At 46.0% G+C, this 27,917-nt stretch overlaps 3 protein-coding genes across 3 annotated transcripts in view; 2 read left to right on the plus strand and 1 right to left on the minus strand.

Moving 5' to 3' along the window:
* The window catches only part of cart3 (cocaine- and amphetamine-regulated transcript 3), a 41,696-nt gene that overhangs the window by 10,886 nt on the left and 2,893 nt on the right, over positions 1-27,917 (plus strand). The window lies entirely within an intron of this gene.
* On the plus strand, positions 10-8,151 carry tubgcp4 (tubulin gamma complex component 4). The gene is made up of 18 exons (XM_069715935.1): positions 10-190; positions 904-1,032; positions 1,231-1,353; positions 1,735-1,788; positions 1,936-1,992; positions 2,104-2,183; positions 3,562-3,763; positions 4,067-4,232; positions 4,411-4,535; positions 4,638-4,688; positions 5,098-5,203; positions 5,661-5,768; positions 6,304-6,448; positions 6,559-6,736; positions 7,020-7,154; positions 7,260-7,376; positions 7,485-7,624; positions 7,733-8,151. The coding sequence occupies exons 1-18, from the start codon at positions 113-115 to the stop codon at positions 7,737-7,739; spliced, it is 2,001 nt and encodes a 666-aa protein (XP_069572036.1). The 5' UTR covers positions 10-112; the 3' UTR covers positions 7,740-8,151.
* Positions 8,140-27,295, minus strand: tp53bp1 (tumor protein p53 binding protein, 1). Its single transcript, XM_069715918.1, is given in 31 exon segments — positions 8,140-8,475; positions 8,567-8,703; positions 8,834-9,030; positions 9,117-9,211; positions 9,978-10,193; positions 11,590-11,772; positions 12,079-12,270; positions 13,356-13,738; positions 14,219-14,389; positions 14,695-14,915; positions 15,766-15,918; positions 16,017-16,085; positions 16,159-16,411; positions 17,775-17,864; positions 18,241-18,307; positions 18,432-18,614; positions 18,712-18,831; positions 18,918-19,719; positions 19,721-19,921; positions 20,300-20,484; positions 20,575-20,669; positions 20,752-20,875; positions 21,535-21,692; positions 21,791-21,839; positions 22,025-22,150; positions 22,647-22,714; positions 22,794-22,884; positions 23,016-23,094; positions 23,884-24,136; positions 27,008-27,135; positions 27,233-27,295. Coding segments are annotated over 29 exon segments (5,097 nt in total). The 5' UTR covers positions 24,064-24,136; positions 27,008-27,135; positions 27,233-27,295; the 3' UTR covers positions 8,140-8,266.

Here is a 27,917-nt window from a genome sequence, read left to right on the forward strand (position 1 = left end):
CGACATCTCTCGGGCGGCGGTTTGTTTTGGTGGATGATCGAGGAGCTCAATGCTGCAGCTTTGTTTTGGGTTTTATTTCATAGATTTTAATCAGATCAAGGTGAATTAAAACATGATTCACGAGCTCTTGCTGGCGCTGAGCGGATATCCGGGCACCATTTTCACGTGGAACAAACGGACAGGTTTACAGGTAAATCAATCAAATGCTCTTTACTTTTTAAAACGCGGTAATTATTTTATATCTCAAACAAGCCTAAGGCATATTATTGTTTTTTATTATTCCCATTTGGTCATATCGTACAGTTACAAGCTTTACCGTGGCTCTAATTGGTCCTTAGGAGAGAATGACTGTTCAAATTCACGTCATATTTAGTGGCTTAATATCGCAGTTAATACAAACTATTATTAATTTATCTTACTCTCAGTGTCTTCAGACAAAAGGGAGGTTGTTTTGTGTGCTTGTTCGTCACAGTTACCTTTGTGCATTGGACTCACTGTGTTCAATTCATCTTTATTTATAAAGCGCCAAATCACAACACAGGTTATTTCACGGTACTTAACACATTAAAGTCCTTAATGAGAACTTTATAACATTATACAGAGAAACCAACCATTCCCACATAAGCTGGGAGGAAAAAAACCTCCTCTTTAAAGGAGAAAAATCTCCAACTGAGGGAAGAAAAACTCTGTTTTAACAAGAAGAAACCAGGCTCAGAGGTGGGCGGAGCATCTGCCTCCACCTGTCAGGATGAGGGGAGAGCAGAGAAAGAAAAGGCAAGCATAGAGATCCAAAACGTGAACTGTTGGTGGTGTTTTTGGAAACTCTGGGAACCACAAGCAGGCTGAGAGCGATCCTGTTTCACACCTGAACTTGACTCTTTTTATTTGAACTTTCTCCCACAGGTGTCCCAGGACCTGCCCTTCCTCCACCCCAGCGAGACGAGTGTCCTGAACCGGCTCTGTAAACTGGGCTCAGACTATATACGCTTCACCGAGTTCACCGAGCAGCACACCGGCCACGTACACCAGCAGGTGTGTTAAATCTGTTCAGTCTGTTCAAATCGAAGCTTCATTCAGTGTTAACATCTTCAGACCAAAGTTCACTTGTATTTTTGTATTCTTGGTATTCGGCTGCATCTGATTTCTCTGTGAACTCTTTTTTTTTTCTTTTTTTTTGTAATGAATGTTTGTTTAAATGAATAAACAATATTTGTTTTGTTTACCGTCTAGGAGCATCACACCAACCAGCCCAACCAGACGGGACTTCATGGCATTTACTTGCGGGCTTTCTGCACCGGGCTGGACTCCATGCTGCAGCCCTACAGGCAGGCGCTGCTGGACCTGGAACAGGAGGTATTCCTCAGTTAGGAATATACCGCCGGCTCCAGACAGTTCTGCTCTTATCGGCCTATCGGAGGTTTCTTCCTGTTAAAAGAGAGATTTTCCCTCCTAGCTTATGTAGGAATTGTTGAATTGTTGTGTTTCTCTGTATAATGTTGGACTTTTATGTGTTAAGGGCCATGAAATAAATAACCTGCTGTGATTTGGCGCTTTATAAATAAAGTTGAATTGAACTGAATTGAATACAATGAACGGAGAAGCATGTGTGAGGATGCTCATTAAACCTGTGTGTGTGTGTGTGTGTGTGTGTGTGTGTGTGTGTGTGTGTGTGTGTGTGTGTGTGTGTGTGTGTGTGTGTGTGTGTGTGTGTGTGTGTGTGTGTGTGTGTTTCAGTTCCTCGGGGATCCACATCTGACAATATCCCACGTGAATTATAAGCTCGATCAGGTAAAGAATGAATTAAAGAATTCAACTTCTTACTGAAGGCGCTGTGAGTGGAAAATATTTCTACAGTTAAAACACACCAAGTTTGTTTGCTTTTTAAAAACAAAAAATATTTTTTTTAACGCTGTACTTTTTGTTGTTGTTGTGAAGTTCCAGTTGCTGTTTCCCTCTGTGATGGTGGTGGTGGAGACCATAAAGTCCCAGAAGGTAAGAAGCGTTTCTAGAAGTTTACCAAGGAAACGTCAGATTTCTGTTCTCGGTAAAGTTGTCTGAACTTTAACGTGAGGATGCGATCGGCTGTCTCGTGCTGCTTCTTAGATCCACGGCTGCCAGATCCTGGAGACGGTGTACAAGCACAGCTGTGGGGGGCTTCCCCCCGTCCGCATGGCCTTGGAGAAGTGAGGCAGTCGTTTTCTTGTTTTAAATATGTACATATATATATATATAGTTTTTTTTCATTTGATTTGTGTTTCCATGAGGCGCCTTCAGGTTACTTTATTTTGTACACGTAGGTAGATTTTGTTTTGCAGTGAAAAAAATAAATAAGAGGAGGGCATCCATCTTTACAAACATGAAAAAAACAATATTTTATTCAAACACAACAAGACACAACAACTCAAAGAAGTCAATAAAAAAACCACAATAATAAATAACCACCGGTTAAAAGTGATTTATCTGAACGGTGTATGAAATGTATTTCCTTGAGCTTGATTCGTCTTTTTATGATTGATTGATGGTTTACGATTGATTTTATTACATCATCACCTGATAGAATTTGAACTGACAGGAATCATTTTTGCGTGATCGTTGCTATATAATCCGTTTAAGAACGTCTGGATGAAACTAGCACAGATGTCACGTTTCCAGCTCTTATTTCCACGTATGGAGGTTCGACTGGGCTCGTTGCATCACTTTCACATAAGTGGAGATTTGGCGCCACCAGCTGTTCATCTGGAGAAACTTCAGACCGACATGAACATCAGCTCGAATTCCTCATGAGATGTATTTATATACTTATTTTCTAACAGTGGCAATAAAATAAACAGAAAAACATCATTAAATCACAATTATTTGATAAATATGAGGATTTTTATGGTTATTGTGATTTAATGATCTTTTTCTGTTTATTTTATTGCCACTGTTAGAATATAAGTCTTATCGTCGTCATAAAATATAGATCTCCTGAAGAAGAAGAGCAGATGGTCACGTCAACGGAGGCTCATTGAAACGTCAAAACGGAGAAATTCTTATTCTGAAAAATATGGGCTCATTTTGAATTTGATAAAAACAAAAAGTTGGGACTCTTGACTTTCCATTTTCAAATATAAGCTTCAAACTGTTCTTTTCATAAAGTCTGCAGTCGATGTCCGTTAAACCACCAGACTCCTCCCACTTTGGCTCATTGCTCTATTATTTCTATTATTATCCAAATTCGATGATTGTTTTTCACTGCACTCTCAAAATACAAAAAAAAAACAAAAAAACTTGATTCTTAACAACATAAATGAAACACTGGTTGAAACGAGGTGTTTTTTTGTCTGTGATATACAGATATTGATTTTTATTCAGATCTCTTTCCATAAATCAGACTTTATTAATGCTGCCACTTTAAATTCACACCAAAAGAAAAGAAAAAAATGTCGAAAAGCCTAAATATGATTGATTCCTGCTTTTTGTGAGGCCACTATTTAAAGGGTTTTGTACGAGCTGTATTTCTCAGTTTTCTTACACTCTAAAAAACCGCCATGACTTCCTCCCGTTGAATCTCCTGTGCAGGATCTTGGCTGTGTGCCACGGCGTGATGTACAAGCAGCTGGCGGCGTGGATGCTGCACGGCCTGCTGCTGGACCAGAGCGAGGAGTTCTTCGTGAAGCAGGGTCCGAGCGCCGGAGGAGGCGCCGCCAACCAGGAGGAGGAGGAGGAGGACCTCGGCCTCGGAGGCCTCAGCGGGAAGCAGCTGAGAGAGCTGCAGGACCTGGTGGGTTCAAACCAGTTAATGTGTTCATTCATTGGTCTGACTTTCTCTAAAATAATATATTTGTATCTCTTTATTTTATTGTTTATGTATTTTAATTTTTTTCTTATTGTGGGCACCTTTTTTTTTTTTTTTTTTTTTTTTCAAAACTGTGTTTCTATGCTGCTGTGACGACTACATTTCCTCTCCGGGATTAATAAAGTCTTATTTTATCTTTTATTTTCCTTTTTTCTTTTCTTTTCTTTTCTTCTTTCTTTTCTTCTCTTTTCTTTTCTTTTCTTTTCTTTTCTTTTCTTTTCTGTCCAGCGGCTGATCGAGGAGGAGAACATGTTGGCTCCGTCCCTCCAACAGTTCTCTCTGCGAGCCGAGATGCTTCCGTCTTACATTCCCGTCCGAGTGGCCGAGAAGATCCTCTTCGTGGGCGAGTCCGTCCAGATGTTCGAGAACCACAACCACAGCCCGTCCAGAGCCGGTACTTCCACCGTTCTCCGTTTTTTTTACGCTCCACACATCTGGAACAAAGTCCCAGTTTTATGTGAAGAACTTTGATTTGCTTTGTTGTTGAAATGTGCAAAAAAAAAACCTAAATAAATGTTCCTTTCCTTTCCTGCGGCGGTAAACCAATCCGCCTCACGCCGGTTGTTTTTCAGGCTCCATCCTGAAGCACCAGGAGGACCTGTTCGCCGCCGAGCTGCACCGCCTCAAGCAGCAGCCGCTCTTCAGCCTGGTGGACTTCGAGAATCTGATCGATCGCATCAGGAGCACGGTGGCAGAGGTGAGCGAGCGTCGCCTTTATTTTTATTTTTTTTTACTACTTCAGCTCATTTAAAAACAAAAAACAAAAGGTGCGCTAACGAAATGTCGTCCCGACTCGCAGCACCTCTGGACGCTGATGGTGGAGGAGTCGGATCTGCTCGAGCAGCTCAAGGTTCGTCGTCGTGTAAATCCGGTGCAGGAAGTGTGAACTGTGCCGACTCGGCTTTATTTTTGCACAGCAGCTTTTCACGCCGGCTTCAATGGGCTTTAATGTGTGACGGCAACACGGCAATTAGCATTAAAGGGAAAGAAGAAAGTAAAGAAACAAACAAATAAACAAAACAATACGTTTTAAAAAAAGATGTAAAAATGTAGATTGAATTCAATGGAGGACCGTAAAATTGCAACATAACAATTTAAAAAAAAAAAACTATAAATGAAATTCAGAAAAATTGAATAAACAAATAAAAACAATAATTTAGATTAAAAAAAGAAGGAAAGAAAATGGACTTTTATTAGATGGAAGAACGAAGTGTTAATTTGAAGTTGAACTTATTGAGATGTTTGTGTTCCCTTTGAAGACCATCAAAGACTTCTACCTGTTGGGTCGTGGAGAACTCTACCAGGTGTTCATCGACCTCGCGCAGCACATGTTGAAGGCTCCGCCCACCGCCGTCACCGAGCACGGTAAACACCCACCGCCCGCAACATCTGGGTGAACATCTGGCACACCTTGATTTATATAGATAATATAGAGGTGTTTCTGTGTCTTTATTATGCCAGCGGAGAAAAAAAAACTTCTTTCTTTCTTTGTTCTTTCTTTCTGCTTTTCGAGCACATTTCTCGCTCTGCTTAAAAAAAAAAAAAAAAAAAATCAAGTTTGGATGTAAAAATATATGAAACGAGAATAAAATTATTTAATTTTCAAACAAATCATCTTTTACAGTTTCCTTTAGTTTTGGTCACAGAATTCACAAATTTTGCTTTTTTTGGTTGCGAATAAAACAAAAAAACATCATTTTCAATAAAGACAGAAAAAATACCTTCATGCATGTCATGTGTTCCACGTGTTCCACGTGTCCGCTGATATTTACAGCTGCAAACGTGATCGTTTATTGATCCGGTGACTTTTCGAACCCTTCAGATGTGAACGTGGCGTTCCAGCAGGCGGCGCACAAAGTGCTGCTGGACGACGACAACCTGCTGCCGCTGCTGCACCTCACCGTCGACTACCAGGGGAAGGACGGCAAAGGTGAGCTCACCTGTTCACCTGAAGCTGATGAAGGACGGACAGAAGCCTGTTTTACACTCCGAACGATTCTCTTCTTTACGTGGTGTTTAGCGCCCTCCGATGGTTGGATGATTTAAAGACACACAACAACCCCGAAACTGTCAAAACTGCAGACTGGATATAAAAGTCTTTCTTTCTTTCTTTCTTTCTTTCTTTCTTTCTTTCTTTCTTTCTTTCTTTCTTTCTTTCTTTCTTTCTTTCTTTCTTTCTTTCTTTCTTTCTTTCTTTCTTTCTTTCTTTCTTTCTTTCTTTCTTTCTTTCTTTCTTTCTTTCTTTCTTTCTTTCTTTCTTTCTTTCTTTCTTTCTTTCTTTCTTTCTTTCTTTCTTTCTTTATTTATTTATTTATTTATTTATTTATTTATTTATTTATTGGCTAACAGACCGACGTTAGATGAATGATTATCTGCTGCTCAGTGAACCTTCTTCTTTCTTCATAATAATCCTCTGATTCTGTTATGGGTCCGTTAACAGTCGCTCCCTCCTGTTTTTGTTCCAGAGGCGTCGGGCTCCAGGGACGGAGCCACGCCCCCGCAGGACACGTCCCCCCGTGAGGCTCCTCCCACCGGCTGGGCGGCGCTGGGCCTCGCCTACAAGGTCCAGTGGCCGCTGCATATCCTCTTCACCCCCGCCATCCTGGAGAAGTGCGTTGGTCTTCGTCTCCGTGGCTTCGGTTCGTTTTCTACTCCGACTCCGCCTCCTCACCTTCCTTTCTCTCCCTCCCTCCCTCCCTTTCTTTCTCTCTCTCTCTCAGGTACAACGTTGTGTTCAGGTACCTTCTAAGTGTGCGGAGAGTTCAGTCGCAGCTGCAGCACTGCTGGGCGCTACAGATGAGGAGGAAGCACCTGAAGTCCAGCCAGACGGACGCCGTCAAGTGGAGGCTGCGCAACCACATGGCCTTCCTGATCGACAACCTGCAGTACTACCTACAGGTAACCACGCCCACAACAGGTAGCCACGCCCATAATACAACAGGTAACCACGGACACAGAGCAGGACTCATAAAAACACAGCAATTTTGGACGACATGTTATAGTATGACTTTTATTCTTTCTTAATTTTTCTTTCTTTCTTTCTTTGTCTGTCTGTCTTACCGTGGAAATTCCTGTTTTTCTTTAGTGACCATGAGGACGTGTATATTTATGACCTGAGTGTTAATAATCTGCTTCCTGTCTGACCCGCCGTGTGTTTCCTGTCCGTGTTTCCCGTCTGCAGGTCGACGTTCTGGAGTCTCAGTTCTCTCAGCTGCTGCAGCAGATCAACTCCACCAGAGACTTTGAGAGCATCCGATTGGCCCACGACCACTTCCTCAGCAACCTGCTGGCCCAGTCCTTCATCCTGCTGAAGTCGGTACGAGGCGCCGAGGCGACACGTCGGCGCCGCTCCGATTCCCCCCCGACCGCTGATAACCACGTTTGTTTGTTTGTTTGTTTGTTTGTCTGTCTGTCTCCTCAGGTGTTCCACTGTCTGAACGAGATCCTCGAGCTGTGCCACAACTTCTGCTCTCTGGTGAGTCAGAGCGTGGCCTCGCTGGACGACCGCGGCGCCGCCCAGCTCGACATCCTCGTCAAGGTCGGGGATTCATTTTTTATTGATTTTTTTTCTCCTTTATTTGTCCGGAGATCTTTTTATTATTTTTTTTTTTTTAACGCTGTCTCTGTTAAAAAAATAAATTCTCAGGGTTTCAGGCGTCAGTCGTCCGTCCTGTTTAAAATCCTGTCGAGCGTGAGGAACCATCAGATCAACCCGGATCTCGTTCAGCTGCTGCTGCAGCTGGACTACAACAAATACTACACGCAGGCCGGAGGCACGCTGGGCAGGTAGGACGCAAGCCCCGCCTCCATCTCATACCATAATTCATTATTACAATATGCTTCAATTCATCTCAAAAATATATCACTTGTCTTTCTTCTCTTTTTTTTTTTTAGTATTTGAGAAGAAGCACAAAAGGATTTATCCAATCGCTCTTAACCTGTCGCCGAGGACTCCGTTTGATTGACCGATCGGTCAAAAAGGATTTAAAGTGACATTTTTCTGACATCAAACAGTTTGTTTCTCTTTTACCTGAATCTGCATCCCGTACAGCACGTCTGTATGTTGTTGATTTAAAGCACTCGCGTTGAACTGAAAGACTATTTTGTGGTCAGAAATGATCAAAATATCTTCCTCTGAAAACTTCAGTGAGAGAAGTGAACTAATGTTTAATTTAAAGGAGCAGTTTGTGAAGAAAAGCTGCGAGACGTTATGAGTGTAAAACTTGTCCCGTGTGGAGTCTCCTCGTACAAACTGTAAATATTATATCGCTGCACGTGCAGAAGAAATAAACGCAAGTCGGTTTAAAATGAAACGAGGGCGTCACAATTTATTATCCCATAAAAACAGACAGGGAGGAGTTATGTACAAGCGGAGGCATGCAACAGAGGAAACGCTGAACACTGGAGGCGTTTTGGCGACGTGGTGGATTACGAGGAAGAGGAGGAGGAGGAGGAGGAAGAGTAGTCGTGGCGATACTGAGGCTTGCTGTGGAAACCCAGATGCTCCCCGCTGATCAGACTCTGGATCAGCCACTCGGGAGACACCAGCGGGACGTCCTGCGCGGCGGCGGTCTTCTCCAGCGCCGGCGGACAGGAGCGGCCCGTCACCACCACGTCGTACTTTCCGGCGGGAAAGTCTGCGGACGGAGAGAAAAACAAATAAACAAAAACAAATAAACCGGCGTGAGTAAATGTTTATTTACACGTCGATGTCGCGGATTGATGTACCGGAGCCGTCTTTGTCGGCGTGGAGCTGCTGAACCGACGAACCGCCGCCCAACGAGATCAGCTGAGACCAGAGATCCACCGGCTTCTCCAACACCAGCAGGACCCGCAGAGCCTTGAAGAGGCTGCGGCGGGGATGCCTGAAGAGAAACCATCAATGGAGCATATTTTAGACGACGTGCTACAGTTGGACTTTTTATCATATTTTAGACGACATGCTATTTTCATGACATTTCCTTTTGGGCCCCCCAGCGTGAAGCCTCGTCTCACCACTCCACGATGGCGTCGTCCGGTCCCACCCCGGCGGGCAGCAGGTAGTTCCTGTAGTTCAGCAGCTTGTTGTCTTTGCAGCAGTCTCGCACCCAAAAATGTGACACGCACGGCACGCCGCTGGCCAGACACAGCAGGTACTTCCTGGTGCGGCAGTGCTGGTCCGCGATGAGCAGGCTCTGATAGGCCGCCTTACACTGAGGAGGGAAGACACATCTGGATTAATAATAATAAATCCTACATGTTGTATTCATATGAAGTTTTATAGTTCTGTCCTTTTCACCTTTTCTTCATTGAAGTCGGGCAGGATGAAGCCTCCACCTGCCAGCAGCTGGGACTGTGTGTATTTTTTGTTGTACGGGCCCGTTTGCACGTAACCTGGAGAAAAAAAATAAAATAATAACCATCGATTGGACAGGAAACTCTACCAAAGGAAACCTCTGCTGTTTTAAGATGCAGCTCAGGATTTTTATTTGAATGATCCAGTGTTGCTTCTTAAAGGTCCCATATTTTATAAATTCAGATTTCCGCTTCTTTTGTGATTATTAATCTCCAGAAACACTCATGAAGAAACTTACTTCAGTTTTTTGGTTCTTAAAAGCATAGAAAAATATCTTACGGAGATCAAGACTGAAAATTAAAGTGTCAAATTTGGACCTTTAAAGTCCTGATGTGATATAGTTTAACTTTTTTTTCAAATTTTTAAATGAGCGTCCGTTACATTCAAGTCAAATGAGTTCACACAACGCTGATTAAACCCACCAGCAGATAAATCTCCGTATGTCAGAGTGTACCGTACCTTTAAATCTGGTGTCTGGTGAGACATGCACTGCGCTGTAACACGACTGCGTTACTGAGCGTGCTCCGTGGAGCAGAGACGTCCGCTGGCCAATCGCGCGGCTCGTCTCGACTAGTTTTATCGGACTCGAATGGATCGAACATTCGCAGTGTTCTTGTGATTTACTCTCACCGCCAGAAGGGGGCGACAAAAGCCGGCTATCTCGCCGTCTCGTCATTGAGCTCGCAGTAAATCGTTCACGTCTGAATTCAAGTTTTCAGGATGAATTCCACGTTTTATCTGATGGAAACTTTTAAGAGTCATTTCTGGACTTTCTGAATAAAAAAATAAAAAATTCAACCTCACCTTCACCCTCCTCCTCCTCTTCCTCCTCCTCCTCGTCGCTCGCGAGCTTGTTGGTGAGCCGGTCGACCTCCGACGAGGCCGTCAGCATGAAGGCGAAGCCCATGAAGAGAGTCGTGTTCTGGGTCAGCGGGCCGAGGGCGTCGGCCACGTCATCGCAGGACCGGGAGGGGAGGTCGGTGCCGCTGCCGGAGGTGTTACACACCCCGACCCGCTGAGCTGCACACACACACACACACACACACACACACACACACACACACACACACACACACACACACACACACACACACACACACACACACACACACACACATTAAAACAGAGTTATTTAAAGGACTAATTCATCCAAATCACCAGAGTTCTCCCTGATTTTCAGTTTTAGACGGTTTGTTCTTCATCTGAAGAAGTTTTTCTATGAAAGCAACTAAGAAGACAAAAATCAACCGGCTGAGTAACAGAGGCCACGTTTTTCCTGACGAGGTTTTGCTGTTGAATTAATCAGGCAAAGCAGAAATATCTGATAATCTGGCCAAATAATAATAATGCCAAGTCCTGTACAGCGACATTATTAATAATAATAATACAATAACTAAAGAGAAATGTTAAAAACATGACAGATGAGTCCCTCCAGGATTTTTGAGATTTTTTTTGTTGATTGTTGCAATCAAAAATATTTTATTAGAAAAAATTGCACCACAAAAAAAAATAATACAAGAAAATATTTGTAACTAATGTCAAATGATCACTTCCTGTGATGATAAGCATGTTGCATATCACAGAAATATTTTAGCCCTAATCTTATTTTTTATTTTATGAACTTTCAGAAGCAGAATGGGCTCAAAATTACAAAAAACATCTGAAAATAAACGACAAAAAACCTTTTTCTTAAGTCGGTGTTCTTTAAAAGCGAATAAATAGGCGACATCATCAAAATAAAAGCTCAAATGCTTTTTAAAGGATTTAACACAGACTGAATGCAAGAAAAAAACAAACTGCAGCTGGAAGGCTAAAAAACAAAAAAAACAAACCAGCATGTAGTTTGTTGTGATGAGTTGAAGAGCTGACAGAAAAATGGGAGTTAAGGATGTTGAAGTTTTATTTTGAAAAGTTCACCGAGTTTTTATTGAAAATCAATTGTCTCTTAAATTTCCTGGAGGGACCGATTCATCATCTGAAGCAAATCCACCCGTGAAATAATAACACTGTCCATCTACCCCCCTCCACACCTCCCTCCACCTGTGGACCATCACCATAGCAACCCTTGCTGGGGGACGACGTTCATTACCGCGTCAGCCTCGGAGGCGGCCAGCGGACTGCAGCCGGAGGACGGAGGTCAACTCAGTAATAAAGATTAAAACATCTCCAATTTTTACACAAATTAAAAACAGGAAATCATCACTTCATAAAACTCTATTTAGAGAATTAAAGAAAAAAAAAAAAAGCTCTCATTAAATACAACAAAAACATTTTAAGATTTAAAAAAAAAAATCATGTTTCTAAAAATGTAAAAGTTGACAGTCAACTCACCAGAGTTGTTTTAAAATATAAAACTCATTAACCCCCCCACCCCACCCCACCCCCGTTCACTGTCCCGGTCCGCCGGTCTCCGTACCCGCTCGGGCGCCCGCCCCCCTGCGGCCCCTCTTGGTCGGCGACCGGCCGTCCTCGTAGGACATCAGCTTCCTCTTGCCGGAGGGGCCGGGGGTCCGGGGGCTGGTGGAGGAGCCACGGTTGGGGGTGTCGGGGCCCCCGGGGCCCCCCCCCCGGCGCCGCCTCTTCCCCTCCACCAGGTTATCTGAGGAGGGAACAAAAAGGGGATGTGATTCAGGATCAGGTTACTATGGCGATACCGCCTGGAACTACTGTTGACAACAACTGAAAATCCACTTCGACATTAAACAGACCCCCAAAAAAATTGTTAATGAAGTCCATTTTTGAGCTTCGTGTCTCTTCTAAGGATTTCAATCAGCTCGGGGGGGGGGGGGGGGTAACTTTGCTCTTTCAGGTGGGCGGGGCTTATGGGAAAAAAAGCATATTTGTATTTAGTGCCTCAGGACCTGCAGGTTTCTGTTTTTGTTTTCTTTCTTTCTTTCAAACGTACCCAGGCTGATGTCGGAGGCCTTGGCCAGCGGGGTGGAGGGCTCGTAGGGCCCGAGGCTGTGCTGCTCCCTCAGCTTGTTGCCCTGCTCCAGCGACAGGATGATGGCCGTCCTGTTGTACCACTGCCGCTGGCCCTCCTTCTCCACGCTGTAGAACAGATCCGGGCCGTCCGATTTGTGGCCCTTCACCACACCTGCACACACAGGAGACACACAATAATTAGCCTGCTATAAAAAAATGTTTTTTTTAAAAGTCCCGGCACTGAGCACCCAGACAGCTTTTGATCTTTTTAAACCTCCATTCACTGTTTTATTTCTTTATTCTGGTAGTGAAACAAACAAAAGTTTTGTATAACAGCAGCGATATCTTGACTTTAATAACGGTTCCTGAACAATACTGCTTCTTTTTTTTTTAATGAAAAATAAAACCAAAATCCATTTTAAGAAAAGAGAAAAATGAGTCATTATGGGAGAAATCTTTGGTTTTCATGCAGTTTAGAGGAGGGAGAGCGAAAAACGTTTTTTTCTTTCTGTGGCTCCAAATAACGGATTGAAACTATTTTGATGTTCGTTTAGAGCACTTGTTGACGACATTTCTCACTATTTAAATTTAGCTTTTTACAAAATTATAAATTAATCAATTAATGGAGAAAATATTCAGTAAATTAATCCGCAATGAAAATAAACATTAGTTGCAGATTGATACAAAACCCGGCTTTTACAATTATATATTTTAGTTTAATTTGAAAAAAAAAAAAAAAATCTGATTTCAAAATAAAGTGTTTGATTGTTTTGATTTAAAAAAAAAAAAAAAAGGTGTTTTCATTCCTATAAGGGTCATTTTATGTAATAATAATAATAACTAAATGTAAAACACTGTGATAAGTTTCTGACATGTTATAATACCATTAAAAACTTATAATGTTGCAAACTTGATTCCGATTTGGTAAATTAAGCTGAAACCGGTTGATTTTATGCCAAAGTAGAAGCTACTTATGATAAATGCTCTGACTCCTAGTTTATACAGGAGTTGTGCATTTTTCATATGAAAATGTTTGTGAAGTATTTTAGACTTGGATTCAAAATTTGGTACCAAATGACGAGACGATCTCAACATCCTGAATATCAATATGTCAAATTATAAAAATACTACATCGAGTTGACTCCTCCTCCTCTTCTTCCTCCTCCTGCTCCTCCTCCTCCTCCTCTTCCTCTTCCTCCTCCTGCTCCTCCTCCTCTTCTTCCTCCTCCTGCTCCTCCTCCTCTTCCTCCTCCTCACCTATGCTGAAGTACTCGTCCTCCAGCAGCGCTGTGACCTCCGTCTCCATGGGGATGGGGTCACACAGCAGGACGTCCTTCCCCAACACCTCGCACTCGTAGCCGTCGTCGAAGCGCAGACGGAAGCGTCCCTCGCCGGCGTCCTTGACGATGCGTCCCGAGTAGAAGTAGCCGTTGGACGACCACTTGGCGACGACGCGCAGGCCGACGAAGCTGCTGCCGGCCGAGCTCGCCTCCTCCGGGGAGGAGCGGAGGGAGTCGGCGCGGTCCGCCGGGCTGACGGGGAGGCGCGGCGGCGGCGGCATGCGGCCGAAGTGCTCGTCCTCCGAGGACGAGTGCGAGTGGACGTGAGCGCCGAGACGCTGCAGCGAGACGCCGCCGCCCCTTAGAGAGGAAACGGAGTCGGTTCAGATGACAGGAAACAGGAAACAGGAAACACTCGACTCACATCACAACGCTTTTTTTTAATTATTTGTAGATGTGGAACAAAACTAGATGTTAGATATCAGAAAACTAAATCTCTTTAATTTAACCTTTAACTCGTTACTCTTGCTATCTAAACAAAAAGGTGAAACATTTCCTCTTTTGAGTTTCTTACATGAGAAAAAAAAACAATATGAAGACAAAACTATGAATTTTGTGATGAAACTTTTTTTTATTTGGAAAAAAAGAAGAGTGAGTTTACATTATTAAATAAACAATCAACAAATGAGCTGAAATTGATCTGCAGCTGTGAGTGAGATGAGTTTTAGAGGATTAGTGAAAAGAGGAAAACGTGAAGTGTTATTATAAAGAAGCCATTTTTTAAAATTTTGTTTTTGATATCTCTGTTGCCAGCGGGGGCGAGCCTCAGGGAGGACTCACCTGGACAGGGAGGAGCGGGACGGGGGCCGGCCCCTTCTAGCCCTTCCTCTGGGGGTCAGCGGGACGAAGGCCCGGGACCCCGGGGCGCCGTAGCCTCGGCCCACTGTGACCACTGACCCCGCCCTGTGACCCCTGTGACCCCTCTGTTGATGCCCACCTCCCCTCCTGGGACTGCGGACACACAGAGGGGGGACGAACGGAGCCGGTCAGGTTGCACGGGCACTCGTCTGGGGGGGGGAGAGGGACCACCCAGACTGATGCCCGTGAGCAACGTGCACCTGAGGCCCGGCAGGGATCAGTGCATCACGGAGACACGAGGGTGTTAAGAGAGTCAAAGGAAGGCGAAGGACAGCAGAGTCGGCATGCAGAGAGATCAAAGAGGGAGAGGTTGAGCAGCGGCGGCGGTGTGTGTGTGTGTGTGTGCGTGCGTGCGTGCGTGCGTGTGTGTGTGTGTGTGGGGAAGACGAAGGCGGTACCTGAAGGGTTTGGACCCTCTGCCGGGCGGCATGATGAACTCCGGCCTGCTGAAGAAGCCGGCGCTGCCGGTGGTTCCTCCGGAGCTGTGCTGCAGGCTGGAGGCCTTCGACGACAGCGAGCTGATGTCGGCGAGGTCGCCGGAGGTCACGGAGCTGCCGGTGCGGCACGGCGAGATGTCGCTGTCCAGGACCTGACAGTCCACCACGGGCTCCTCGCTCTCCTGGTGACGCCACGAGAACACGTGAAATATGTCGGTAACCAAAGACACACGATTATCTAACGCCAGGATTAACGGTGCCTTCAAAGATCAACCGGAAAGTGGGAAAGAATACACTTGAGTGCCTGTTGAACAGAGAAAAAAAAAATCTCAACTTCTTTCCTCGACTTGCGATTTTTGGCAAATTCTCCCACTTTTAACGAAATAAAATCACGTATAACGGCACACTTTACATCGCAAATTTGGGCATCACAGTGGTGCAGTGGTTAGCATTGTCGCCTCACAGCAAAAAGGTTCTGGGTTCGAATCCGGTCCTGGGCCTTTCTGTGCGGAGTTTGCATGTTCTCCCTGTGCTTGCGTGGGTTCTCTCCGGGTTCTCCGGCTTCCTCCCATCATCCAAAAACATGCACCTCAGGTCAGGTTACCTGGCGCCGCCTAGTGGCAGCCTGCTGCAGCATCTCCCCCCTGAGAGCCCCCCTGCTGTAGGGAAGACATTTCCCCTCGGGGATTAATAAAGTGAAATAAAAAAAAATTGGGGGGGGAAGCCGACATGAAATATCGGTATCGGAGAAGCTTTTGAGCTCAAATATGTTAAAGGTTCAGTCCGTCAGTTTCGCACTTAAAAGATCGGTTCGCTCCTGCTGCCGAGAATTGAACCTCGATGATGTCATCAAGGTTAACCTTCAGAGGAAAGGTCGAACTACGGAGCGTCGTCAGCCTCTTTGTCTCTTGTTTACCGGATCAGCGGCACTTTACAGCCCTTCCAATGTATTTATACTTCGTTTACGTTGTTTTAGGTCGACGCTTTCCAAACTGAAGCGCGTCCGTAAAGTGGAGACGGAGAGACGGTTACCTCGACGACCTTCCGGTCCACCTCTTTCCCGTCTTCGTAGTACACGTCGGTGATGATGCGGGTGACGGTGGTCCGGACCTCCTGGATGGTGCGCACGTGTTTGCGGTGGGACGGGACGGCGGTTCTCTTGAAGGACGGCGACTCCGGTTCACCCTTTAAAACATTAAAAAAATTTAAAAAGAGCCGAGTCGGCGGGACGGCGGACGGAGACGCCGGCTGTAGTTCTGGGGTTTGTTTTTTTCCGTTCTTACCCGTCCGGCTGGGGAACGCAGCCCCGGGGCGTCGAAGCTCGTCTGCTGGGCGACGGTCCGCTGACGGAGCTGAAACACACGATTCAGCAACTACACAAGAACCGTAGAGACACAAAAAGCGGAGACGGGTCGGCCGACGCACCTTGTTGGACGGCGTGGAGGTGACGGTGCTGTCGGACGTCGCCGCCTTCCGCCGGACGTCCGTCCCGTTCGGCGCCTCCGGACCTTCTCGCGGTCCCGCTCGCCTCTTGGACGCCTCGGCGGCGTCTTTGAGGCTCTGCTGCGACGGCGCCGGGACTTCCTGCTGCGGAGGCTCCGATTGGCTGTTGGGGAGGCTGTTGCATCCCAGCGAGGACGCCTGGGAGCTCCTCTGGGGCGAGGCGAACAGCTCGGCCCTGGAAAAACACGAGGAAAGGTACGGATGAAAAGTATTAAAAAAATACGGTGTCGATAGAAGAATCGATTCACGGCTTGAATTCATCAGCCAGCCGTGTATTCTCCACCGGAACACGGGTTTCCTCACGTCGCTGTTTCGTTCTGTCCTTTTTCACGATTTTATTGATTTGTTTGTGTTTATTGTTATTTCCTACGTTGCGTTTCAGTCGTTAAAAAAAACAACTTTATTTCGTAACAGGAGGAGATTGAAAGTCTGCACAGCGTGTTTTATTTTTGAAAATTGACACTAAGCCCCGCCCACCGATAGCGGAAACCCGGAGGCCTGTCAATCAAACTCCTTAGTGGCCCACGGTTGTATTTCACTTCAAAGGCATTCGCATCATTTTTCAGACCTGGAAGCTACATCCTCTTAAAAAAAAAAAAGAAAATGAAGATTGACGATCCAATTTGGACATTTTTTTTGAGCTACTCAAATTTTGAACTAAAAAGTTGTGCAGTAACACACGATGCCTTTGTGCACTGTTAAAAAGACGAAGAACAAAAAATGAAGGTCACTTAACCTTAACTGAAGGCAAAACCTGACGTTTCGTGACTTCGAGTCCTTTAAACGAAGCAGAAGACTGAAAAAGAGACGTCCTGACGCCGACTCGGTGAAATGACCTCACTTTGTGAAAAGGGGCGGGACGAAAGACCTTCCTCGGCGTCCTCGGAGAATAGCCGAGGACAAAAAATAACCCTCCGTCCCGCCTCCTGAGTCAGAAAGTAGGTCTCCTCCTCGCGGGCCTCCTTCCGTCTCCTGAAATACTCCATAAGAGGAGGAGCTACTCGAGCTCAAAGAGACGAGCGAACACGAGGACAGCGAAGACCGTAAACGACAAATAAGAAATCAAGACGTGCGGTGGATGATTGCAGTTTTTTTTACGAGGTTGGTGGGGGGCAGAATTTATTTTCAAATGTTTGGGGTTTAAAAGTGAACTAAAAAGTGGGACAACAATACAGATGGCCGGCTTTCTCCCTCTGAATGTGGTCTCACAGGACACACACACACACACACACACACACACACACACACACACACACACACACACACACACACACACACACACACACACACACACACACACACACACACACACCAGGGGACAACATTTGACTACGAAAAACCAGGTCGGAAATTTTCTTTGTTGAGCTGGAAAAGTTTAAGAGGAAGTCTGGGTTGTTTGTTTGTGTGTGTGTGTGTGTGTGTGTGTGTGTGTGTGTGTGTGTGTGTGTGTGTGTGTGTGTGTGTGTGTGTGTGTGTGTGTGTGTGTGTGTGTGTGTGTGTGTGTGTGTGTGTGTGTGTGTGTGTGTGTGTGTGTTTACCTGACGAGCGTGTTGTTGCCTCCGGGCTGACCGTCGTCCTCGGCCTCCTGCTGTCGGTGCGCCTGCCGGACCCGACTGAACACCGACGGGCTGCCGGGACATCAAACACCGTTTATTAGGACTCTTTATTCCTGAAGGCCGAAAAACGTCAAAAGAGGAAACGCAGCAAACTGAACTGAAGAGAAGTTGAAACGAAAGAATTTAAAATATTTAAAAGCCGAATAAAGAAATCGGTTTTCCACGTCAAGAGTTCTTTTGAATGCGTCCGCTCGTTATAAACCCGTCGCAGTATTTGGACGTTGATGTGCAAATTTATGCGGCAAGAGGCACCGAACTCTAATCGGCCCGTCTGTCTGTGTGTGTGTGTGTGTGTGTGTGTGTGTGTGTGTGTGTGTGTGTGTGTGTGTGTGTGTGTGTGTGTGTGTGTGTAAATGGAGAGTCAGTTAATGAGGATGGAGTCGGTTACCTGGTAACAGCCTTGGAAACAGTCGTAACCTTGACGACGGATCCATCCTCGTCTGATAGTGCTGGCTCTGCGGGGGGGAAAAAAAAATGCAGCACAGAGAAGGGTGATGATGATGATAATGATGATGATGATGGGGGCCGAGCGGCGTTACCGTGGATACCATCCCGTCGCTCCCCAATAACGGTTCTTACTCTGCAGGCTGAAGCGCTCCGAGCTGCCCTCCTCCACGGGGGTCACCAGCTTCATCCGCAGACTCAGCTTCCCGTCGCCCTTGTCGGTCGTGTCCTCGCCGCTGTCCCCCGACACGATGTCGCTGGCGGCCATCGCCGCGTCGGCGGAGACGTCGCCCGCCTTCTCGGAGAAGGAGGTGATCTCTGGAGGAACGAGAAGAAAAAAAATAAAAACTTGAAGCTCAGCAGGAGGTTATTTTTTTTTTTACACCGGAGAGTTTCAGTGTTGAGAAGAACCCACCGATGGGAGTGCTGTGTCTCAGCGTCTGCTTCAGCTGGCTGATCAGAGGGGGCGTGGCTCCGACGACGACGGGGCCGATCAGCTCCCCTTCTTTAGGAAGCGTGAAGTGGAAGGAGATTTCTGGAGCAGAAAAAGTAGGATTGTGATCAGAAGATCGAGCTTTTCATTTCTACGAGTGCTTCGGAGATCAAACAGTTTCGTCTCACCTCCCGAGCTGTCGTTCAGGCTCTTCTCCGGTTGAAGCCCCGCCCTCTCGGCCTGGGACGGCCTGTCGGGAGCCGCCTTCGCCTCTTTCTCCTGAGACCCGTGGCCATTGGTGGAGACGGACGCTCTGGCTCTGATTGGCTGGGAGCCGCCGGTCTTGGACGGCGGCGTCGCGTCTCTCTCGCTGTCGGTGACGACGATGACGACGTCCTCCTCCTCCTCCTCCTCCTCCTCCTCCTCCTCCTCCATGGGTTCTGGAGACAGCAGCTGGCTCTGGGACAGAACCAGAGCCACTCCTGCGTCCTCCTCCATCGCCACCTCCTCTTCATCCCTCGCGCCTCGGTGCGTCTGGCTGTTAGCGGCCGCGCTGCGCTGCTGAGTCGGCGTTTCTACGCGCCGACTGTTCGCGTCGCTTCCTCCTCTCAGGCCCGCGGAGCTCTTCGCCGACAGGGAGGAGGCGGCGGCGGCGGAGGCGGGCGGCGTGTCCAACCGTGTCTCCGGCACGCGGCTGTTGCCGGTCAGACCGGACGAGTCCAGCTCGGGCCGCGAGCCGGACGCCGTCTTTACATTCACGTTGGGTACATTCGGAGGAGCCGCCGTCTCTTTGTGTTCGTCGGGTTTCTGAGTCGGACCGGAACGGTTCTGCTGCTTCGGCGACGCGGCGGAGGAAGAAGAAGCAGCGAGGACAACGTCCGTTCTCTGATCGGCGCGCCGTGACGTCACCGAGTCGCAGGCGTCGACGCCGGCCGGCTCGTCCGGCTCCTCTATCTGCGTGGCCTGGCTGTCCTCCTCCTCCTCCTCCTCCTTTCTCCTCCTCCTCCTTCTCCTCCTCCTCCTCCTTCTCCTCCTCCTCCTCTCGCTTGGAGGTCGGCCGACGTTGGCTCTCCGTGTTCTCGGAGAGCAGCAGAGGCGACGTGAACGCAGCCGACCCGGCGGGCTGCGACTGCGTCTCCCGAGGCGGCGTCGACTTCCTGCCCTCCTGACTCTGAGTCGGGACGAACACGTCCTGAGAAACAGGGAAAACAACAACGTGGGTTTTATTAACTTATGACCGTGTTTTCAATAAAAAGGCTCCTTGTTTTATTCGAGTTTAACAAATTGTTGCCAAAAACAAAAAAAGAAAACGAGTTGTTTACGGATTATCACTGAAACAATAATACCAATAATTGATATCTGGTTGTATTTTATTTTTCACTGTAATCTGATCGTTTTGGAGCGTTTTGGACCGTTGGTGGAACAAAACAACCCAAAAAGATTCTGCTTTCTGCCATTTCATAGATTCAACAGTTGATCCATTAATTTAAAAAAAATAATTCATCAACCGGCAAATCAATGAAGATTTGAAACTAATAAATAAACGAAGAGGCCGATTTGGAGAACGTACGTGAGAGAACTCCGGCTGCGAGGGTAAAGAGAGAGTCCGCTCCGACGCAAAACCAGGTGGATTCTGGGAGACGGGAGTGGAGGCGGAGGGGCGTGGCTTGGAGGCGGCCTCGGTGTCCATCGGCTCCTCCTTCTCCTCGGCTCGGTCCTCCGGAGGCAGCGAAGTGTCCATCGGCTCGTCGGCACCTGGAGACGAACAGGAACCTTTTTTTTTCAGCTCCGTTTCCGACCGACCGACTCGGGTTTAAACTCTGATTCGGGTTTCGGTCGTTTTACCGTGTGCGCTCTCCGGTCCGGTCGGCGAGCTGGGGACGATTAACGGGGTGTTGGCGAAGCCGTCCTGGGTGGGGGCGACGTAATCCGCAGAGCTCCTGGGGGGGGGGAAAACAACAATGGAGGTCAGCTTTACGGTCTCATGTTTGCGTGGAGACGAAGTGCGACGGCGAGACTCACTGGGAAAGACTCTCCTGCGCCAGCGTCGCCTGTCCGGACAGGTGCAGCAGGTGCAGCGTTCGGGCCGGCGTCGGGGTCGGGGCACCCGGCTGCTCCGGCTCCGATACGGTGCTGTCGACTGCAGCTGAGGCGGCGACACGAGACAAGAGAAATATCCTCAAAAATCGTTTTCTATTTAAGTGGCCCGACTGTAATCTGACGATCTTTGAAGACTGCTCGTACGTTTCGGCCACGTACTTCCAAAACATCCGCCTTTTAATAGTCAAGAAAATTCCTCCTGTTTTAAGGCATTATTTCAGTCTGTTATTGCTGATTTTAGAAAAAAAGTAACACTTTATGTTTTCTTCGTCATTTCTCAAAAATAAATAAATAAATTTTGAGCCACTTTTTGTGTGGTATGAAAATCAACTTGTTTACTTTCTGCTCTCGTGTTTCCTCGTGTTGTTTTGGATCGTTTGTTCATCACACTCGTAACGCAGGGTATCGCCGCCTGTCTGTCCCCCGAATATCTCGACAACCGTTCGTCCCACCGGCTTTAAACTTAGCGGGGGTGTTGCCGAGGACTTGCAGATGCGCATTGTCCAATTTGGTGACATTTGGACGCACGAAACGTTTAATATGAATACATTTGAATAAACAAGTGACTGGTGCTCTGTGGCGGCAGCAGGGTGTGGGGGCGGGGAGGGCGGGGCGGGGGGTTGTATCTTAACACAATTGTATTTGACACCATCAGGATAATAATTGCAGCAAACACATTTAAAAATCGTAACCCGGTGAGTGCACCTGTCTTGTCGGCGTCGAACAGGTCGTCCTGGGAGGACAGGATCTCGCGGTCCTGCTGCCGGTCCTGCAGGTTCTGGGAGTGCAGCAGGACCTGGATGCTCAGCTGGCGGCCGGACTGAGTCAGAGACCCCGAGGAGCTGCTGGAGCTCACCTCGGACCTGAACGGGAGACCACGGAAATGGGGTTTTTTTGTTTGTTTTTTTGCACGACACCATAAAAATGCATCTCAAGTGAACGTAGAGTTTAAAAGCTGTACCTGACGGCTTTGTTCTCCCGACTCTCTGAGGTCCTCACGCTCTGCGCCGCTGGGGATCAAAGAGCAGGACGACCGGGTTCAACGATTAGGACTAAAACTCTGCAGGAGGGGTTCACCAGCAGCGGAAAACACAAGACGGGCGGAAAAACTAAACTAAACTGAACTAAACTAAACTAAACTAAACTGAACTAAACTAAACTAAACTAAACCACGGCATCTGTAAATATGAATCACCTGATTTGCTGCGTCTCTCGCTGTCCGACTGCGGGACCACGACGTCTTTCTCCCGACTAGTTAGCGCTTCGTCGCGCAGATCCTGACTCTGAGAGAGCTCCAGAAAACCGAACTGAGAGGATCCTCCTGAACACACACACACACACACACACACACACACACACACACACACACACACACACACACACACACACACACGTGGATTTTGTTACACTTAAAAACACAAAATTGTAATGCTAAAGTACAAAAACAAGATAGATATTCGAGATCCTTGAAGGACCTATGATGATGTGTTCAGGTTGTTTTTATTTTCTGGGACTCCACTCAAGCAGCTTTGCAATGACTCACAGTTTTAAAAAAAAACCTAAAAAACTCCTTATTGATTTTATTCTGGCCCTTCAGGCATCCAGTCAGTTCATCCTGTCTGGAAGGAGCCTCTCTTTAAGCCCCTCCCCCTAGAAAAAAAAAACCTACTGTCTTCCGATTGGCCAATTTCCAGGACGTCTGGCCAGCAGCAAATTTATTTTTACTTTTAAGTCCGTACTACAGCTGTAAAAAGCATAAACATGGAGGGGGGGGGGGCATGACTGTTGGTCTTTAATAAGCTGAGAGGACGTCCTACCTTCGGACTGAATGCAATGTGTCGTCGAATCGGCTCCAGAATCCATCTCAGCCTCTTCTGATACACACCTGAAAATAAACAACAACACCGTCTGAACCTGAACGCCATCAGTCTGCAGAAAAATAAATGTGTGAGCCGCACACTCACTTCTTGTTGTTGTTGTTTGGAGGCGGACAGACGTTCAGGACCTGACTGTCCTCCCGGGACGCCGAGCCGGCGTCGGCTGCTGCCGCGACGTCTGCAGGAACAAAACATCATCACTTTTTATTGCTTTGAAAACACGACGAAGGAACATGTGACTGCTTGTGTTGTTATATATATTATATCAAAAAATTATTAAAATAAATAAATAATAAAAAAAGGACTGACCGGGTTCGGACTGGTTGTTGCTCTCTGATTGGCTGTCGGTCTGAGAGCATCTGCTGCCTAACGGTGATGAGATCAGTTCCTGCAGAAAAGAAAAACTCTAATTTATTTCACACAGTAAACGATATTAAACCGAATAAAACTCTTGCACAAAATAAATATTGAAGTCTGATTAAACTTATCAAACCCAACTAATACTGAATAAATTTAAGTTGGTGTCTGTGTGCTTCGTTTCAGTCGCCGTACCCGAGTCTGCTTTGTTGACCGCCGACAGAAAAATAAGATCAAACTTTTAATTAAAATGAATTTAAAAAAAAAAGAAAATGAAACTACTTTTGTAAAGATTACAGTTTATCTTCTCTGAGTCGTCTCACGACCACGTGAAAACATTTCAATGGTTCTCTACGTGTCTGGATGGATCGACACGCCGATATCCGACCTCAGGCAGGTAAATAAAAAAAGAAGCTGCATATTAATGAGGACTAAAAGGAACCAGAACTTTCCACGTTTAAAAAGCTTTGACTCAAAACGATTGATCGATTATCAAAACGGTCGGTTGATTAATTATCTTTCAATAATAATTGAACAATACACAATGTGTTGCAGCTCAGATGAACTTGTTAATAATTCTTCAGCACTTATAACCGAATCATAAAAGAATTGAACACAGAAGTTACATCTGTCTGCATGAAGGAAACGATGCTGATGGTACTGATGGATCCACCTGAGTCGGACTTCAAGCTGAACTTCCTCCACTGACCTACAGATCAGATGGTTTGTTATTGACCCCCCCCCTCCTCCTCCTCCTCCCCCTCCTCCTCCTCCTCCTCCTCCCCCCCGGATGAATCACCATCATTACAAACTGGCTCACCAGAACCGGGCTGCGGGCGGTGGGCTGCAGGCTGGACAGGCGGCGGGCCAGCAGGGCTCGGTAGCTGCTCTCCGGGTCGTCCTCCAGGGCGACGCTGTCCGGCTGCGAGTCCTCCACGATCAGACACGGGTTCTCTGGCTGAGGCAGGCTGGAGTCCAGTTCGCTTCCGCCGGGATCCATGAGGCCGGGCCGAGGAGGAGGAGGAGGAGGGGGAGCGGGGGGAAGCGGGAGGGGAGGGGGCTGATGTCGTTACCTAGTCCGGCGGCGGTGAAACAGCGGGACGGGACGGTCAGTCCAACAGCCGGCTCGGTGTCAGCTGGAGCTAGCCGGTGCTTAGCATGCTATGCTAAGCTAAAGCCAAAGCTAGAAGCTAAATGAACAACAACAAAGCGCGTCGCTCGCGCACTCAAAAGAACCAGTCTGCTCCGAGGAAATCTCATAATACCCCCCGGGAGGAAGGAGGGAGGCTGGGCGGGGCGGAGCGTGCACTTTAACGGGCCAGAAAGCTCCTGAAGACCCGCTCGGTTTACTTATCTTTCCTCCGACTTTCTACTTTCTTTACAAACAAACTCTTTTCACGCGGATCCCTTCCGCGCGGTAAAACTCGCCACGGGCGATTTCATTGGTCGAGCTGAGGAAGTGACGTCACGTGAGAATGCTGGTTAGTTTTATGGTTGTAGAGCTTTAAATTTAACTTATTGTTTATCTGGTCTGTGGTAAATATATATATTACAATCACTGTTAAATCTTATTTCTGTGTTGTTGTTTTTTTTAGTACTTTAGCTACATATTTGATCTAATTCGGGAATACATTGCCAAATAATTTATATATTTTAGATATGTTTTTCTTAATATCAGTATATGCAGTATATATTTTAATATTTTAATTGATTTAATCTTTATTTAACTAGGAATCACTGAGATCACCGGGTCAAGACTGGCAGCACAAATTACGCAAAATTTGGATTGGCATTTACTTAAAAAATAAATAAAACGTCGTAATAATTTCCACACAGAAATTCTTGGTAATGTTTTACTAAGAAAATCCTCAAAGTACAGTTTACTTTCTATTATTGTTGGATGAAAACTATTTGATGGGTGGCAATTTTCTTCCTTGCATACAAAATGTTCTCATCCTTTACTAGTAAATTTCGCTCAGACTGTATACCTCAGCATCTAATTACAAAACCTCAATAAAAAACATCCAAAAACATGCACCTCAGGTCAGGTTACCTGGCGCCGTGCGAGTGGCAGCCTGCTGCAGCAGCTCCCCCCTGAGAGACCCCCTGCTGTCGCGAAGACATTTCCCCTCGGGGATTAATAGAGTGAAATAAAAAATAAAAAAATACTTTTGTATTCCAGGATTACTCAACAAGCTTTTTTTCTTCTTCTTTCTTTCCTCCACCTACCACTGCAAACAAGTAAAGTGAAACCGATATAAACAAGACAAACTGAATTACTACATGTAACATCGCAAGGAATGAAAGTGCAACACAAGCCGAGCATCTAACAACATCAAGTCCACAAGCGTCGACACCAAAACGAATTTCAGTCCTTTTTTTCTCCCTTGTATATAAAAGTCATTTCATCAACGTCTGTCTGACGCTTTGAGCCCTTAATAAATCATTATTTTGTTCAAATTTCATCACGTCGTGGTCTGTTATTCTTCTTTTTAAGTCCTGTTTAGATTTGAAATACTCTTAATATTTTATTGTATTTTCCATTAAAAGGACGTTTCAAGGTTCTCCACGTGACAGCTGTGTAGTTCTGCACCTCCCGTGATGATAAATGACATTAAAGGGAGAAATCTGGGCCGCTGCGTCCCTCAGCGGGATCTCAGAGACCTTCATCGGGCTTTTTTTCAGGGAAACCAGATATAGGTTCACTTTTTTTCACTGGCATCTCCCCTCCAACTGAGAGTTTAGTCTGCTCTTCATACACCTGCTGCAACATTAATGGCTTCGAATATCAGAGCAGATATTAAAAAAAAGTCTATCTGAGTTATTAAAGCTGCCAAAAAAAAAGCTGCCGCGTTTCGTAATGAGCTCTTTTTTTTTCTTTTCTTTTTTTTTCAAGATTAATAGACGGCCCTTTTTCAAACATTAACATGACTTCGTCAGCCGTGGTTTTGACATCCTCAGTTTCCATGGAGACGCCACATTTCCAGCATCAACCGCCAGTCGAAGCTTTATGTGGATCACAGAGGTGTTTTTTTTTGTTGTTGTTTGTTTGTTTGGGCAGAGAAACTACAAAGGCAGCAATCATGAGACTGAGTAACACAGCCAGGTGGAAGTCAGTCACAGTGAGATGATGGAGGAGGAGGAGGAGGAGGAGGCGGTCACATCCTGATGGAGGTCTGCCTCCTCATCTTCCTCAGGGGTGAAGAAGATTAAATAGTCATCACACAGGCATTTAGAAAAAGGATGCTGTGTGTGTGTGTGTGTGTGTGTGTGTGTGTGTGTGTGTGTGTGTGTGTGTGTGTGTGTGTGTGTGTGTATCATATGACACCCTGTGACGACACCACAGCAGATTTAAAAAAAGACAGAAAAAAACCCAGAAGGTCACCTCAAGTGACTACACACTCATTCAGCAAACAGGAGGGGGTGCATCATCCTGTCTGCACAATATATAATACATCCTTTCTGTGCAGCATCCCCTCTTGAAAGGTGGCGGTGGGCCTGACACACACACACACACACACACACACACACACACACACTGACTGGCATTTCAACACACTGGAAGTGGAGAGAGAGAAGAGACATCCCTCAAACCGGCAACAAAAGCGGCAATGAAGCAGCAGATATGCAGCATATAAAATAAATAAATAAAAAAAAGAGATGGCTGGAAAGGACTCCTGCAAACCTCAACCGGCTGGAGCCGCAAACTTCAGCGTCACGTCGTCATTTCTGCAGGTTTTTTGGGGGGCTGTGACACCCACATGAAGAAAAATGCGCAGCCACAACCCACCAAGAAAATGTCTAAAATCTGAGCGGACACACAAACACACGCGCTGGAAGCTGGAAGCTGCTGCACCTCCTTCTCCTCCTCCATCACCTCCTCATCTTTTTTTTTTTTTTTTTTTTTTTTTTTTTAATCCTGCCTAAATCGTAAAGCCTTTTACCTTTGAAATCTCTGCGTCTTCGGCTTCTTCCTCTCCGGCTTTTCTCCGGTTTTTGTCTCACCGTCCCGCTGCTGGCGAAAACAACGCGTCCGACATCGCTCGGTGCTCGCGTGCCTTCTGTTTTCTCTCTGAGAGTCAGGGTGTGGGATACACACGCATGGCACGTCAAGATGCAAAGGCATTTTTTTGGGTTTTTTTTTTGTGTGTGAAATGTAAGATACATACCGCGTGCTCAGCTCCCCGGTGGAGCCCTCCCTTTGCACGCCTGCTGCACACTGGAAAAACTGGATTTCCACCCTCCTCCCCCCAAAAAATTTAAAAACAAAAAATACATTTTGAGTTTATTTGCCATAATAAAGAAGCATGAAAATAGAAAATGTATATTCAGTTGAGTTTTGTTTAATCCAGCATGTTTAAGGCATTTATGAAGTCAGATTTATTCTTTGCCCACTTTTAATTATTTTATCTTTTTAGAATATATTAAAAAAAATTATTGTGAAAGACAAAAAAAAAAAAAAAAAAGGTAAATCAGGAGAGAAATTATGAATAAACAAATAAAAAAATACAGCAATTACAACATCATAAATTCACATTTTTGTGACTTTTCTTCAGTGTTACACATCTTTCTCTTTATATCTGCTATTTTCTACCAAAGATAAACAACAACAAAACTCTTATCTTTAATCTGTTATATTATTTATTCAATATTCCAGCGAGAAATTTGTTGTAAAATAGTTTGGAAATTATATTGTCTTGGTTTTACAAACAGCAGATATTTGGCTACTAATCTTGCTCCTGCAAGTTCCCCATTCCTGCCAGCAGGGGGCAGCAGACCCTCTGGAGTGTGTTCTTCCGCCGGACTTGCTGACTCACTGCTGGTACACACACACACACACACACACACACACAC

This window comes from Brachyistius frenatus, unplaced genomic scaffold (assembly GCF_029030835.1).
Source record: "Brachyistius frenatus isolate BFR_SWC_R1_liver_20210118 unplaced genomic scaffold, ASM2903083v1 Contig_150, whole genome shotgun sequence".
In the NCBI taxonomy this organism is placed as follows: domain Eukaryota; kingdom Metazoa; phylum Chordata; class Actinopteri; family Embiotocidae; genus Brachyistius; species Brachyistius frenatus.

Bases quoted from the DNA above. Each gene is read 5' to 3' on its own strand.
- tubgcp4 (XM_069715935.1), top strand. From the start codon at position 113: ATGATTCACGAGCTCTTGCTGGCGCTGAGCGGATATCCGGGCACCATT. The intron at 1,789-1,935 runs GTAAAGAATGAA...GTTGTTGTGAAG, and splicing joins TGAATTATAAGCTCGATCAG to TTCCAGTTGCTGTTTCCCTC. The intron at 1,993-2,103 runs GTAAGAAGCGTT...GCTGCTTCTTAG, and splicing joins AGACCATAAAGTCCCAGAAG to ATCCACGGCTGCCAGATCCT.